Raw genomic sequence first — 13,892 nt, 5'->3', positions numbered from 1 at the left:
ACAGGGCGATTCTGCTCACTGGGTTTGTCCAGAATAAATGTATAAAGCTGGAAACATGAGTATATACCCGTGTGGGCACACAAGATTACATGCACGTGTAAAAAAAGAGGCTACCATGCTGTGCTTTGTTGGGAGAAGGACAAGGGACCCCTCCATCATCCTCCTGCTTCTCTTTTGTATGGGCTGCAACTGCCAGATGGAGCCAGCCCCGCTGACAAGGCAGGCAGGCAAAAGGCCGTACTGTGAGTCCCAACAGGCTTAAGTATAAATGATGCACCTGCTGCTCAGGTGTCCCTGCAAACTCCCAGGCACAGACATTTAATCTTGTGGGAGACATTCAAGTTGCTAAGCAGGGACTTCTGGCTGTCTACGTTTCCAAACCAGGGCCTTAAAACTGCTGTTTTCCCCCTAAACCCTTTCATGGTCATAGTCCCAGCCACAATATACCTTAGTCCTCAAAAGTCTGAATGTTTATCTGAAAACAGTAGGAATTGGACAAGTAAGTATGGCAGTTGTGTTCTTTCATCACTACAGCCCTTGTGCCTGCATTCCCTCCTTGGATGCTTGCATCCCTGACAATCACTGTGCTGTATTGTTGTAATGGCTGACATTCACAAACGTGCACTTACATATTAAACAAAAATCACTCTGGACCATCCTCGATACTTTATTAATTTAAAACGTTGTTCTAATAAATATGTACCAAGAAATGTAAGACACTCCATAAAATCTAAATAAGGACATTTACAAACTTGTCAACAAAGTAAAAACAGCTTTTTTTTAACTGAGGTACATGCAGAGTTGTTAAGGCAAATTAAGTAAATTATACTTTTATAGTAAATCCTGCCCACCTCAGAAAGTTTCCCTTTTAAAATTAAAAAATGAAAAACAAATATACAACTGATGCTATTGAGTAGCTATTTTCCAGTTATTAGAACAAGCCCAGAATGTAGAAGCCAGTAATGGTTCTGGACAGAAAGTCTGTGCTTCTCTGGTGCTCCTGCCCTCCTCAGGCAGGTTCACTTGTGGGATTGGTTTCTAGTTCTAAGGCATAGTTCTGTGCTTTGGCTTTTCTGCTGGTCTTTCAACAAGCTTCCTTCTCCCTGGTGGATGCAGGAAGAAGTAACCCTCCATGCTTCAAACACACTGGCAGTCAGGCCTTGCACAGAGAGAGATGGCTCAGGAAGGATAAAAAGGACCTCTCTGTAACTGTTAATGCAGTTCCTGATTTGCACCAGAATAAATGAGAGCGGGATCAGACCCAAGCTGGTACCTTTGGTTAAAAACCAGCAAGATGCCAAACTTTGACATCCTGATCCTCCAGGTTTTCCTGACAGGAAGTCATCCAAGAGTGAACCCATTCAGCACTGAACTCAACTGGGCCAGGTGCTGATGGCTCTCTGTCATTACCCCATGTAAACACTGTCAGATCCATGTTTCCCTGCCAGATGAGTCAAGCGACTGAAAACTTGAAGGGGTGCATCATGACCATGGGAGAAATATTTTCCAGCTTGCAGATATTTGGTAGCTTATCCATCTTTGGAGAATTAGGCTTTATATTTAAAAGACTTACATTTCAGTGTTATTTCAGAAACAACAAGGGGAAGATAAAGAGACAAACCCCAGCCTTTACTTTCCGCTTTCACAGTCATTCAGGCTGAGCTGTCAACACATGGCTCTGTCCTCTTCTTTCCTCTTTGAGCTCCTGTTCAGAAAGGTAATGCCAGGTCTGTGTTCAAGACAGGGCTTGGGTCCAGCAGGGAAGCCAAGGGAGTCTGTTCTCATAGTGTTGTAGGCGCTTTCCGTATTGTAGTTTGGACTCATTTCAGGCCGTGCTGTGTCTCCCGGTGTCTCCGTAAATCCACCTTTCGTTGGAAGCCTTTGCCACACAGATCACAGCCAAAGGGCTTGAAGCCCGTGTGCTTCCGACTGTGGGTGATGAGGTTAGAGCTCTGACTAAAGGCTTTTCCACACACCTGGCACTTGTGAGGCTTCTCACCTGCAAGCAGAAGGTGGGAAAGAGAGAGGCTGTGAAAGAGGCAACGTGCTGCTTATGTGGGACCGCAGCAAATATACACTGGTACTTAAAGCTTATCAAAGAGATTTTTGTGTGATTACCTAAGAAGTCATTCTTACAAAAAAACATGCAGTTAGGAGCCCCAGAGAGAGCATAAGCCGAGTCTTCACTGCAGCTGAGCAAGCCTGGACTTGGGTGCACATCCATTGGCCCGGTATAGTCCTGGGAGTAGCCTGAAGCACAGAGTGCTCTCAGCACTGCACAATTTGTCTGCATGGCTCTGTGCAATTTTAACTGGCTTTGTGTCCTAGAAACATGAGGAACTCCCGGAAAAGTGATGAATGCCTGACATCGATTACTACGCCTTCAGCATGAGGGCAGGTGGAATAGGTAGATAGAGGTTGTTAAAACAAATCCAGTGATCTGGGGTCTGTCCCTAAGGAGGGTATGAGGGCCATTAAGTGAATCCTGAAGGGCAGGGTTCATCCGGACACCTGTTCTCTCTGTTCCCCACACTGCAATGCTAGCAGTCAGAGCCCTGAAGTTCTCCTGCAGGCAGGTAATGTAAACGGGAATAAATGCAGCCTCTGGAGCTTCTACAGCTCAGTGGCAAAACTCCATGGGAGCAGGATCTAAGTATATTTTCATACTGTTTACTATCAAATAACAAATAAAAGGGAACCCAACCACAATACCAAGCCGGATTTTCAGAGTGGCTTTGCACCTGCAGAGCCCACTGGCTTCAGCTGGGAACAACAAACTCTTTGGGTGTTTGAAGATCAGATTCTTAGAATCAAAAAAATAATACAAAATGTGCTGAAGACTCATTTCACAAGTACATGGTACCTAGGAAGGAATCTCTCATTGAGTTAAGGACCTGCTTTTATATTAGCAATTTAAAAGCCCAGGCACAGTTTCTGATCTCACGAGAAAATAATCTGACTAATTCAGAATTTTTCTGAAATTCTACTTAATCAAACCTCATTTGAAAAAGTTTTTATGGAAATACTTCTTGTATTACTTCATAAATAGTTCATTTTCATCCAGCAAAAATCTTTCATCAGTGAAAAATCTTTCTAAGTAATATTTATTATTCACTGGTTGTCACCTAGAAAAGTCACAGCCAAGCAGAGCTACATATAGTGCCATTTCTCTACGTATTTGCCCTTTTTAGACTTCACCCTTTCTATCTGCTAGTGGCCACTGTCAGGAAAAAGGATTTTGGTCATCTGAACTGTAGGTTTGGCCAGTACAACTGATACTTCATGTCTACAGATTCTTCTGTATCTTCCATGTTCATTTCCCTCTACTTCAAGTGAACTGTGCAGGTCTGAAAGGCAAGATATTATTTTAATGATTTCTGATAAACCTGCCTTCTCACTGAATGCTACTTTTGAAACAATTTCCTTTGGTGATTCACCTGCACTTTATATTAGTTTCCATGTTCATTAGTAACAGTGAAACTTGAGAACTCTGCACCTCTCCTTCCATTCTGTATCAAACTGCAGCCATTTCTCAGAAAGTCCAGGTGGAAGTGCAGACAATCTCTGAACAAATATTTAGACTAAGACCTAGGCCCTCCAGTTTAGTGTTTGATATAGAGGAGGAGACTCCTGTTGTTCCTATTGTAAATTGGAAGATTCTGCAAAAAGCAATGCTGTAATCAAATTCACCTGTCATTTTCCCGGGACCTCAGCTGTAAATCAAGGCCACAGGAATATAATACTCTACAAATCATCTTACACAAAAGCCATTTGAATAAACATTGGTGGATCCTATTAAGGGAACACTGATTGGATTGCGAGGATTTTTGTAGGTTATTTTGCAGCTGCTGTTCATGAAACCACATTCAGATCACCCTCCTTTGCCCAAGTACAGCTCAGATAGCATGAACAGCAGCGGGACAGTGAGAAGCATAGGGAGGTGTGTGTGCTGTTCCCCCCTGAGGAGAAATGGACTGCTGCAGAGAAACCTCTTCAGAGACCTGCCCCAGTGTTGGGGCTGACACCAGCAGCTGCAGGGCTGACCTGTGTGAATGAAGGTGTGTTTCTTCATATCAGATTTCTGGTGGAACCGCTTCCCACAGTACTGGCACGGATAGGGTCGGGTGTCTGAGTGGATGAGCAGGTGGGTGGACAGAGTAGAAGATCTCTTAAAACTCTTGCCACAGATCTTACAATCAAAGCTGCGTTCCTGCAGAGAGATGAGCCCAGACACACACATTACATCACACCAATGACTCCATCAGCAACAAACTGCCCAGCAGCACATGAGTGTTGCCCCTTCTGCCTTAGCAAGAACTTCCACTTATCCAGAGAGCTGGACTGGCCAACACAGATGATAACACTGGCTTGATAGTAGCACCACATGATAAAAAAGATAATGCATCCTCTCCTAGTGCTGTGCACTACTAAAATTTCATTGAACAGCTCTTCCTGCTGGCATGAATGGCCAGGTGGGAGCAACCCCAATGGACTGGGTAGAGTCTGCCAACACACTTTATCAGAGGCCTGAGACACACAATCACTCTACTGGGAAGTCCAACAGCTGCAGCACTGTTCAGAGGCCACTTCTCCACTGTACACAGGAAAGAGGGTGCCAAGGGCTGCTTGGGTCTTCAGAAATCCCTGTGGTAGACTGAGTTCTGGCATGGTAACAACTAACTGCTTTTTTTAGTTCTATTAAAATTCAAATGGAAGGCATATAGAGCACCTGGGACAAACAGCTTTTCAGCTTACTACTTTAACATGTAAAACCAAATGCATCGAGACCTTACTGTCTCTCACCTCTCCCTCACACACTCCTCTCCACCAGTTTCTTATACCATGTATCATCTCTTCTTTCCATCCCTTAACTTCCATTGCACCTTCCTCTTCCTTCTATGCTTTCACACAATCATCTTCTTTATTTGGCTTTTAATACATTCTCCCCAAAATACTGTCCCTTCCATGGACACATGCAGTGCTGCTCTTTACACCACTGTTTGATGGATAATGAGATGTCTCCCTTCATTGTGTGCTCTGCTGGTTGCACACTCACTAAAGAGCAAAAAACATTGCTGTAACTCTATCCTCCAAAAGTCAATCTGAAGAAGGAAGATTTGCCAGGTCAAGTGGGTGGGGAAGGGGAAATATGGCATAGTATCAGAAGGTGGAAAATGTTACAAGTCCTCCTACCAAAATTAACCACCATATTCTTTTGGTGTGTGACTCAGTGTGTCGAGACGGGTGAAGTCAGTGCTCTATACCTGAATGGTCGTTCAGATGTTCCCTGCACTGACAAAAATGACTACAAACAAGGGAAGACTCACTTCTTTGTGGGAGGGAGGAGAAAGAATGAGGAGTGCTGCATCAGAAGAAAGCACACTCAGTTGCTCTAGCTGTTAAAAAAATGCTAACATCTGCATTTCAATTTCCAGCTCTGAGAGTAAACATTCATTATTTTCTTTTACTTCTGGAGTGCCAGAAGTGCCCATTGCTTAATACAGATGCATGCGAGGTCTGAAGAATGGAAACAAAGCCTGTGTTCTTTAATTACCTGATTAGCTCCATTGCACACTAACTGGCCACCCCTTCCTCTGATTGTCACCATATTCTTCACCTACAACCGCCCACTGCAGCCCTCCCACGTTCTCTTCCCCTTCTCAGTTTAGGTCCCTACCTCCTTGCCCTGTATTTGCCTTCGTGGCTTCCCCAGCCAGCAGAACAGAGCAGCTGGCCCTGGCCCCCAGCCGTCCATCCTGGCAGCCTGCCTGCTCTCACCTGCGAGTGCACGGCCTTGTGCTGCTCCAGGCTGACTGCATGGCCGAAGGTCTTGCCACACATGTCACAGGCAAAGGGCCTCGTGCCACTGTGTGAGCGGCGCACATGGACCTCAAGGCCATGCGGTGTGGAGAAGACCTGAGGAAAGAGAGTACACAGTGTCAAGTCTGCCAGGGAGAAAGGGCTGGGGGAGAGCATATCCAGTGTGGGAGAAAAGGATGCCTACCTTGCTGCACTTGACACACTTGTAAGAGCCAGTGCTGATGAGCAGCGGGCGACACAGGAGGTCAGACTCCACTTTGATGCCACCTGGCCCCTTCTCCTGCTGCAGACCAGGCTGCGTTTCAGCATAGAGTCCAGGAGGTGCTGCTGGCGGCTGCTCAAACAGCCCCGGAGGCGGGGAGCTGAAGTCACCATAGAGTCCCAGGGAAGAGCTACACTCGGCCCCATAGAGGGCGGGCTCGGAGCCCCGGTCGCAGAAGAGCCCCAGGGCTGAGGTCCGCTCCAGTGTCGGGCAGGGCCTGTAGCTTTGCACAAGGTGCCTGAGCTCGGAGCCACCCAGGCTGTTCCACATGTACGGCTTGAAGGGCACCGAGAAAGGGGGTGCTTCATCTAGGGACGGACACACAGATCTCTCCGAGGCTGTGGAAACACAAGGGCATGGGAATCGGTGTACTTCATGATCCAGACACTATATTGAGGCAGAACAGTCTCAGCACTTAGGCTTATGTCCTGAGCCTGGCCACTGTACTGCACTTTGAGGCTGCCCTTTCATCTCAGTGGGAGGACATTTTATATTGCACATTAGGGTCTGAGTGTCCAGTACTACCTACTTGCCCAGTGTCCCAGCCAAACCAACACCAGTTTTGTCTGCCTCCATCTCTGGATACCTGGGTGCGTACAGCCTGGGTGCGTACACACTGATCTGACTAGCAAGACTCTAAACAACTCAGTCTACAACCTCCTATGGTTTTATCTGCAGCTTCTTGGAACCATGTATGTACCATGTCCCAAGATGGACATCGAAGCTGACAGTCCACATGTTTAAACTTTGATGGAGATCACACACACACACACATATATGTATGTGCAAATATAACCTTACAGAGGTGCCAGACAGAGCAAACGTGCTGAGATTTACCTGGTCAACAAAATGAAAAAATCTTGTTGCACAATTTAATGCCCAAATCTAGTCTCTCAAATTCATGCCACAACTGACCATAACTATAGCACAGCATAAATTAAATAAGTAACACCTTCTGAGGTGCTTGCATGTTGTGCTTAATTTTTTAGAAAAAAAAAAATTACTCCTCATCTGAAAGAAAATCATGGTTGTTTTAGATTGCTCTCCATAGGTTCTCCATATAAAGAAATTGAGTCCACTGAAAACACAGGGCTTTGTACAATCATTGGGATGGGCCACATTAAAACCTGGAGACACAAACCCATTTTCTTAGCAGTTGTAATCAAAGCAAATTTCCACCAGGGCAACATTAAAATGGCTTCAGCAGACTCTAAGAGGCTTGCCTTCAGCAGTGGTATCTCACCAATGCAGTGGGCACATGAATCACAACTTTGGGGCCCACAGAACAGTCTCATGCAATGGCAGGAGCACAGGCCTTGAGAGGAGTGTGTAAACGCACAGCTGCTTAAGGAGCCTCACGTGGAGGAAAGCACAACTGGGCATGAAACATGAGGCACCCGACCCCAACCGTGTCTGCCAGAGATTCTGATTAATGCCCGAGGTGCACTGCTTTCACTGCTCATCATAAAAGGCACTGGGAGAGTCAAATGTCTCCACTGGACAACAGTTTTAGTGAGCCAAGAGATGAATCGTAACTACTGAAATGCTGATGCTGCCATAGAGATATTGGCACCCTTATAACTCGGGCTTCCAGAGTAACCTCCCTTAACAAGAAACTGTCCACTCACAATGGATCTCTTACTTATTCATGTCAGCTCCCATGGCTTTTTCATCCTTTGGCAAGCCAAGATAAATGGGGGTGGACTAGGCAAAGAGGGCATGATGTGTTAGGCTATCCATGTGGATAGGCAAGTGGTCACTTAGGGGTTACAGAAGACAGCAGGAAATGAGGTTTAAATTGAGCTTTGAATGACTTGACTTTTTCCTATCTTGGACATAATTTCAGATGTTAACAGTCTCAAATTCTTCCACTGAAAGAAATTAGCAATCTTTTGGCTGGAAATATACGCACACATACCAGCTGGGACATCTGAAGAGAGTGATGAAATCAAAATAGCTGACATGGTGCTCAGCATGATTTTTCCTGTTCTGCACTGACTGCAAAGTTGTGGTCAGCATCACATCATCTATCTTGTGTCTTTGCAACCAGTTTCAGTGTTGCCATCTCTCATGATTTTATCGCAAAATTCAAACATATCTTAAAGTCCCAACTCTTAAAATGGCATGATTTCATCAGGCCCTCAGCTTTGCTTTTGTTTGTTCTTCTTATAACTTTATTTTTTCCTTTAAAAGCCAACTTCTAACTCAAACTGTAAGAAAAGCATGAAAACATAAACCCTCAATATTTCAACACTAAAACTGAATATCCGTAAGGTATTATTTACAATCTTGATTTCTGAGCCTGTTCATTGAGTGGGAGGGAAGGCTGACCTGATTTTTGAGCCCGTGGAATTGACAACACAGTATACAGTGAACATTGCACCACAGATCAGTTTGCGTGCTACATTCCTTCCATCACCTTACGTGTTTTTGGAGCCCTCTCAAGCACAAATGCAGGGAAGTTCCTCACATTATACTCAAGCTATCCAAGCGCAGTGCCAAAGCAACCTCCAAACCCTGCTGCGCCACACTGCAGGGCATTTCTGTGTGAGCAGAGATGAAGAGAAATATTCTCCCTCATTTTCCTAGAAATTCTGTGCAGCCGTTATAGACTACTTCTGGGGGAAAAAAAATCAGTGCTTGTTTTTGAAAGCAAAACAAACTCCACCTTAAACGGGTGGGAACAGATGGATATGCACAGAAAAGAAAGATTCGAGTGTCCTCTTACACAAAACACCACGCTTTCTGCACAACTCCATTATACCCAGGAAAAGTCTTTCTCCATCTGCAGCATCAACAGACTCATCAGGAGATACTAACACTGCTGCACTGAGCTCCCATGCACCTTCTGCATATGCGCATGTGTGTGATAACAGACACATGTAGAAAGTGAGGTTAAATAACAAAGTGATTTGCTCTGATGGAGTTAACAGGTATTATGTCTGTATGTTGTATGACCACCTACATCAGCAGCACAGCACTCAAAGGCAAAAGTGAAATAAATTCAGTTTTCACTGCATATTGAAGTGCAACCTGCACCTATGTTCACTGCTAGAGATAAGGGAGTGGTAGTGCCTGGCAAAGCACAAAAATTGTGCCCCATCCAAACACAATTGTAGGAATACAGTCTCTCACCACTGCATCTTGCAGAAGTGACCTAGACACAAATTCTGGCTTCACACTGATTCTGACAAAGCAGCTGGAAGGCAGAGGGGCTGGAGGAGGTGAGCTGTGGTAGGAAGCCCAGCTATCTAATCCTGTTGCCACTGCCTTCGTCATTAATATAACAGCACGTCTCTCAATGCACTGAGATTCATTTAATAAGGCTCTTACAGTACTTGGAGTCCCATACCTTCCTGCACCTTCTGTGAATGGAATCAGACTGCCCACCCCACCCTGAAAAATCGTGATCTGAGGACATCATCCTCATTTTGTAAGTTATTTTCCCTGGACAGCCTGATGGTTGGCTGGAAGCTGATGAATCCCACAGTGAGGGAAGAAATGAGAGGGAGGAAGGAAAATGCAGAGCAGACCTGGTAAAATACCTGCTCTATTTTATATCTGTTTTTTTTGTCTTTTTGACACCCCGTGAAAATGGTCTGTTTTCTGTGCAGAGATTGTAGTTATTTGGGAACGGAGGAGCAGGAAAAAATCATTAAAACAAAAATTACACACATTGCTGCAATCTGTGCAGAAATATTACCAGAAGAGTAATGCAGCAATGCTGCATTTGGTCTGGCATGTCATTTGCAGACTGAAAGTGTCCTGTGTTTGATGCTAGACAGCATTTTGAATGTCCCCTCAAAGGAGCTTAGGATTCTTGAAAGAAGATGAGGCTTTAAAAATGCAAATCCACAACATTACAATTAGCCATTCATATGCAAGGACACTGTAAAGGCAGGTGGGAAATGGTGGCAAACCGAGACTACGAACTACGTATTTGTTTGCTGGCATCTGCTGTCAGTCGGTAAAGCTGACATAATTTTTCCTTCATCAAGACAAAAATTGTCCTTTTTTCCAGCTGTCGCTTTTTAATCGAGGCAATAGAAAGTGGTTTTATATATATATATACTTTTTTTTTCCTAAAATGACGCAATTGTATTTTTAAACGAGATAAGTATTTGTGCCAGGCTGGGGACAGCATCTCCCACTGCTCCAACCACATCAAAGGTAGGACAAGGGAGCTAGAGACAGGAGCTGTAGCCATAAGTGTGAGTTTCCTGTATTTGGGGTGTTTAAATCTGACCGTCATTGGTTTTTTTCTTCTCTGGTTTTTACAAATGTGTTTTTAGAAAAGAAAAATAAACAAACATTTTAAAAAATAGCAAAAGAGGGGGGAACGGGGGAAGGGAGAACCAGATCTTTTTTACAGGCAAGAGGCAAGAAATAACCTGAAAGGGCGTTAAGAAAAATGTCTAGCAGGTTGTACAAAACAAAATCAGCGCTGTTTACTACAGATACATAGATTGCCTCTACTGTCTTAAAAGACTTAAAAACTCCGTGTAGGCACGACCCTGCAGGAGAATGCTGGAACCTTTTAAACATAACCCGGCTTGCCTCTAACAATTAATCACAAACCAAAAAATTAACAGCCGATGTCATGACAACTTTCCTACAGTCTGTCACCCGCTGCTCCCTCAGCAGCACAATACGGGCTGGAAAAGGAACCCGAAAGAGGTAACCCAAAAACGAGCGGAAGGAACAGATTCTGGCAAATCTGGGGAAAATATAAGAATGATTTTAAAAAGGGACAGGCAAATCTGTCTCTTCTACTCGTTTGTGGTGGTGGCGCCTAGCCATGAGATGCCTGCTCCACTGCCCCACGGCACGGGCACGGACGTGCAGCCGGACCGTCGCTGAGCGCTGCTCGCCCCGGTCCTACCTGGCGAGACGGAGGGCGAGGGAGGTCTCCAGAAATCCTCGAACTCGGACACTCTGTCGCAGACACTGCCCTCGCAGCTGGGCGCTGACTCGGAGGTGCCATCGGCAGCCTCGGTAAGGTGGGATTCCGGGGAAAAGCGCTCCTGGGAAGGCTCCGGATCGGACAGGGCGGTGCGGCACAGCTCCGTGTCCTCGGGGATCTTGCTGTCTGCAGGGCAAAGAAGAGGGAACTCCTCAGTGTGGGCCTGTGGTGGGAGCCAGCCACCTCCCGCGGCGGCCCGCTCCCACCAAGGTTTGATGCCCGACTCTCTCCAAACCCGCATCAGCCCCTCCGGCGTCCCGCAGGGGCTGCAGAGCGACCGCCCGGAGCCACGAGCACCGGGGTGATGTCGGGCGGGTGGGCAGTCTCCGAGTGAGCCTGCGACGGAGGGACTCCTACCTGCACAGATCTGGGCTAGCACCGTCTCCAGCCGCAGGCTGTAGTCCTCGTCGGCGGAGCGAGGCTGGTGGTAGCTGTGCGCTTTCTTGCTCTTCACTAGGAAGGACCTCGGCATGGTGGGGTGCTGTCACGGCCGGCACAGCCGCACTCCCTCTCTAAGCGCCGGGCACGGTGGCGGCGGCGAGCGTCACCCCCGAATCTCCTGCGGGGCGGCGGCGGGGAGGCGACCTGCGGGAAGGCGCCGCGCCCGCCGGTGAGGGCCGGGGGCGCCGGCCAGGAGGGGCCGCTCGCCAGGGGCGGCGCGCCAGGTGGCGGCGCGCAGGTGGCTCCGGCCACCGCCCCCGGCCCCGCTCGATTCGCCCCCTCTTCCCAGTAGCGCAGATAACTCAGCCTCCAACCACCCCCAGCCAACGCCTTTTACCCCCCCGCCCCGCGGTCTTGGAGCCGCCCCGGCCACGCTCCGACGGCCGTTGCCGAATTGCGGGGAACAGGCAATAACAGCAGCCGGGCACCGTTCTTCGGACGAGCGGGGGCTGAAGGAGCTGTGGGGCGCGGTCGGGTGGTATCCCGTCCCTCCAAGCGGGCGCACCGCGCCGGCAGCCACGGCAGAAGCGGCGCCAACTAATTTTCCCTCCGAAACAGCTCATCACGTCCCACCGCCCTGGACGGGCTGGCCGGCGTGGGGTTGTTACCGGGACGGGAGGGGGAGTCGTTACAAACCCGACGGCCCAAACCTGGCGCCTGGGAGGCTGCTGCTGTCGGAGGGACTGATTCACCCATCCCGCGCGAACCACGATAACACGAAAACGAACAAAACGGAATCTGTCCTGCAGCCCGCAGCTGTCGGCGCCGCGCCACCTTGCAGCTGCGGGCACCGAAAGGAAGGGCGGGGAAAGGAGACGATGTGGGAAACCTCCTCCGGGAGTCGGGGGGGACCGGGTTAAACAAAACTACCTCGAGCCGACTCCTCGGGGGAAGGCCGAAGAGGTTCATTCGAACCCGTCCAGCACCGGGCCGCTCCTGCCGCTACACTCGACTTTGCAAATAGCGGGTTTAATCCACATTCTTTTTGTGGGACTAGGGACTTCGTAGGGTTGCAATCGGGGAAGAGAGGGAAGACGCCCAGGAACTGCCCCGCAGGTGGCGGCACTGGCTGCGCCAAAAAGCTCCGGCCGTCCGCGCCCCACGGGGGCAGGGCTGCTCAGCGCTGCTGGGGAGGCGCCGCCCCCTGGCACGGAGCCGGGTGGGAGCTTTGCTGCGCAGACCCACCTGTGCCTGCGTTCATCCTTGAGCAGGGGCTACCAGCCACCGGGCCCGGAGGGAGGGGGCAGAGAAATCAAAGCGGCCCGATAACCCGTTACCCACCCGCGCCCCGACAGCAACGGCCGCCGCAGCCGTTGGGGGCTCCGGGCGCCTCTGCTGCCGCGTGTTTCTCTCCAAAAGTCACGCCGCGGAGGCGCCGCCGGCTTCCCAAGGCCGGAGCTGGCCAGGCAGGTGCCGGGCCCGTGGGAAGGCGAGTCCCGCAGCCCACCTGGCCGCCTTTCGCACCGGCTCCCGCTGGCCGCGCCCGCCCGGCGGCCGTCGCTGCGGGGGCGCAGGGCTGGCGCCGGGCCCGGTGGCTCAGCCAGGGCCAGGAGCGGCCCGGGTCCTAGCCGAGGGGAGAGCAGTCGCTGCCACCCCGGCCCGCCTGCCGGCAGCTGCCCACGCGAGGCGACAGAAGCGAGAACGCTTACCCATTTGGAGGGTCGAAGGAAGCTGGGCTGCAGACGGTGTATGCGCGGTAGCCTGCTAGTTTGTATGACTTTAATTTTAGCCTCCCTTTAAGGAGCAATGGTGCTTGAGTTGGCTTTTTTTTTTTTTTTTAAACTTTTCTCTCTCTCAACTCCTTCAGAGCTCGGCCCCCTAAACCACAAATTCCACTTCCTGAGCGTTAGTTAGGAGCTTCTGAAAAAAAAAAAAAAAAGTTACAAAAAGCGCCAAAGCCTCACAAATCAGTAGTGTTTCTCGCCTCTATTTCTCTCTCAGTTTTCCTTAAATGAAAATGTCTTACCGTATTCCACCTCACAGAGCTCGCTAAAGTGACATCGAAGTGTCATTCTGGAATCAAACGTTTCGTTTCTCTCGGGGTTCTGCTCTAGAAATTACACATATCTATCTGAACTATTCTTGGATCCCCTTCGACTTCCGCAACGAGAACAAGTCACAGATTCAAAACACAGATTGACTCTGGCGGGCAGAGGGCAGGGGCTGGGGCAGCCGGCACTCGCCCTGCCGAGCCCGCTCCGCGCCGCATCCCCTGCCCTTGGCCCGGCCGTGGGGTACACACCTCCCGCACCATCGGGCCGTGCGTGGCGTTGTAATCGGGGCTAAGGCCGGGCCCTGGGCGACGGAGACCTCTTCTAGACTAGAAATAACTTGTTGTGGAAAACTCTTCTGGGATAAATACGCCCAACGGCGCTGAAAATACCTTAAGACCCAAGCCTAGAGGTT

At 49.0% G+C, this 13,892-nt stretch overlaps 1 protein-coding gene across 2 annotated transcripts; it reads right to left on the bottom strand.

Moving 5' to 3' along the window:
* Window positions 1-651: 651 nt before the first annotated feature.
* On the bottom strand, window positions 652-13,527 carry GFI1 (growth factor independent 1 transcriptional repressor). 2 transcript variants are annotated; one of them, XM_066192464.1, is made up of 8 exons: window positions 13,453-13,527; window positions 13,136-13,346; window positions 11,403-11,630; window positions 10,965-11,171; window positions 6,005-6,420; window positions 5,779-5,916; window positions 4,045-4,210; window positions 652-1,999 (listed from the first exon to the last, which is right to left on the bottom strand). In XM_066192464.1, the coding sequence occupies exons 3-8, from the start codon at window positions 11,515-11,517 to the stop codon at window positions 1,821-1,823; spliced, it is 1,221 nt and encodes a 406-aa protein (XP_066048561.1). In that variant the 5' UTR covers window positions 11,518-11,630; window positions 13,136-13,346; window positions 13,453-13,527; the 3' UTR covers window positions 652-1,820. The 2 variants fall into 2 exon arrangements, with proteins under 2 accessions (XP_066048561.1, XP_066048563.1); XM_066192466.1 differs by lacking the exons at window positions 13,136-13,346; window positions 13,453-13,527 and adding an exon at window positions 12,357-12,662.
* Between the last annotated feature and the right edge of the window lie 365 nt (window positions 13,528-13,892).

The sequence above is a fragment of the Chamaea fasciata genome, unplaced genomic scaffold (assembly GCF_029207755.1).
Source record: "Chamaea fasciata isolate MVZ Bird 193981 ecotype frontalis unplaced genomic scaffold, bChaFas1.0.hap1 SCAF_10, whole genome shotgun sequence".
NCBI lineage: Eukaryota > Metazoa > Chordata > Aves > Passeriformes > Sylviidae > Chamaea > Chamaea fasciata.
The sequence above is the reverse complement of the archived record's forward strand: the minus strand, read 5'-3'. Positions and strand labels throughout refer to the sequence as shown.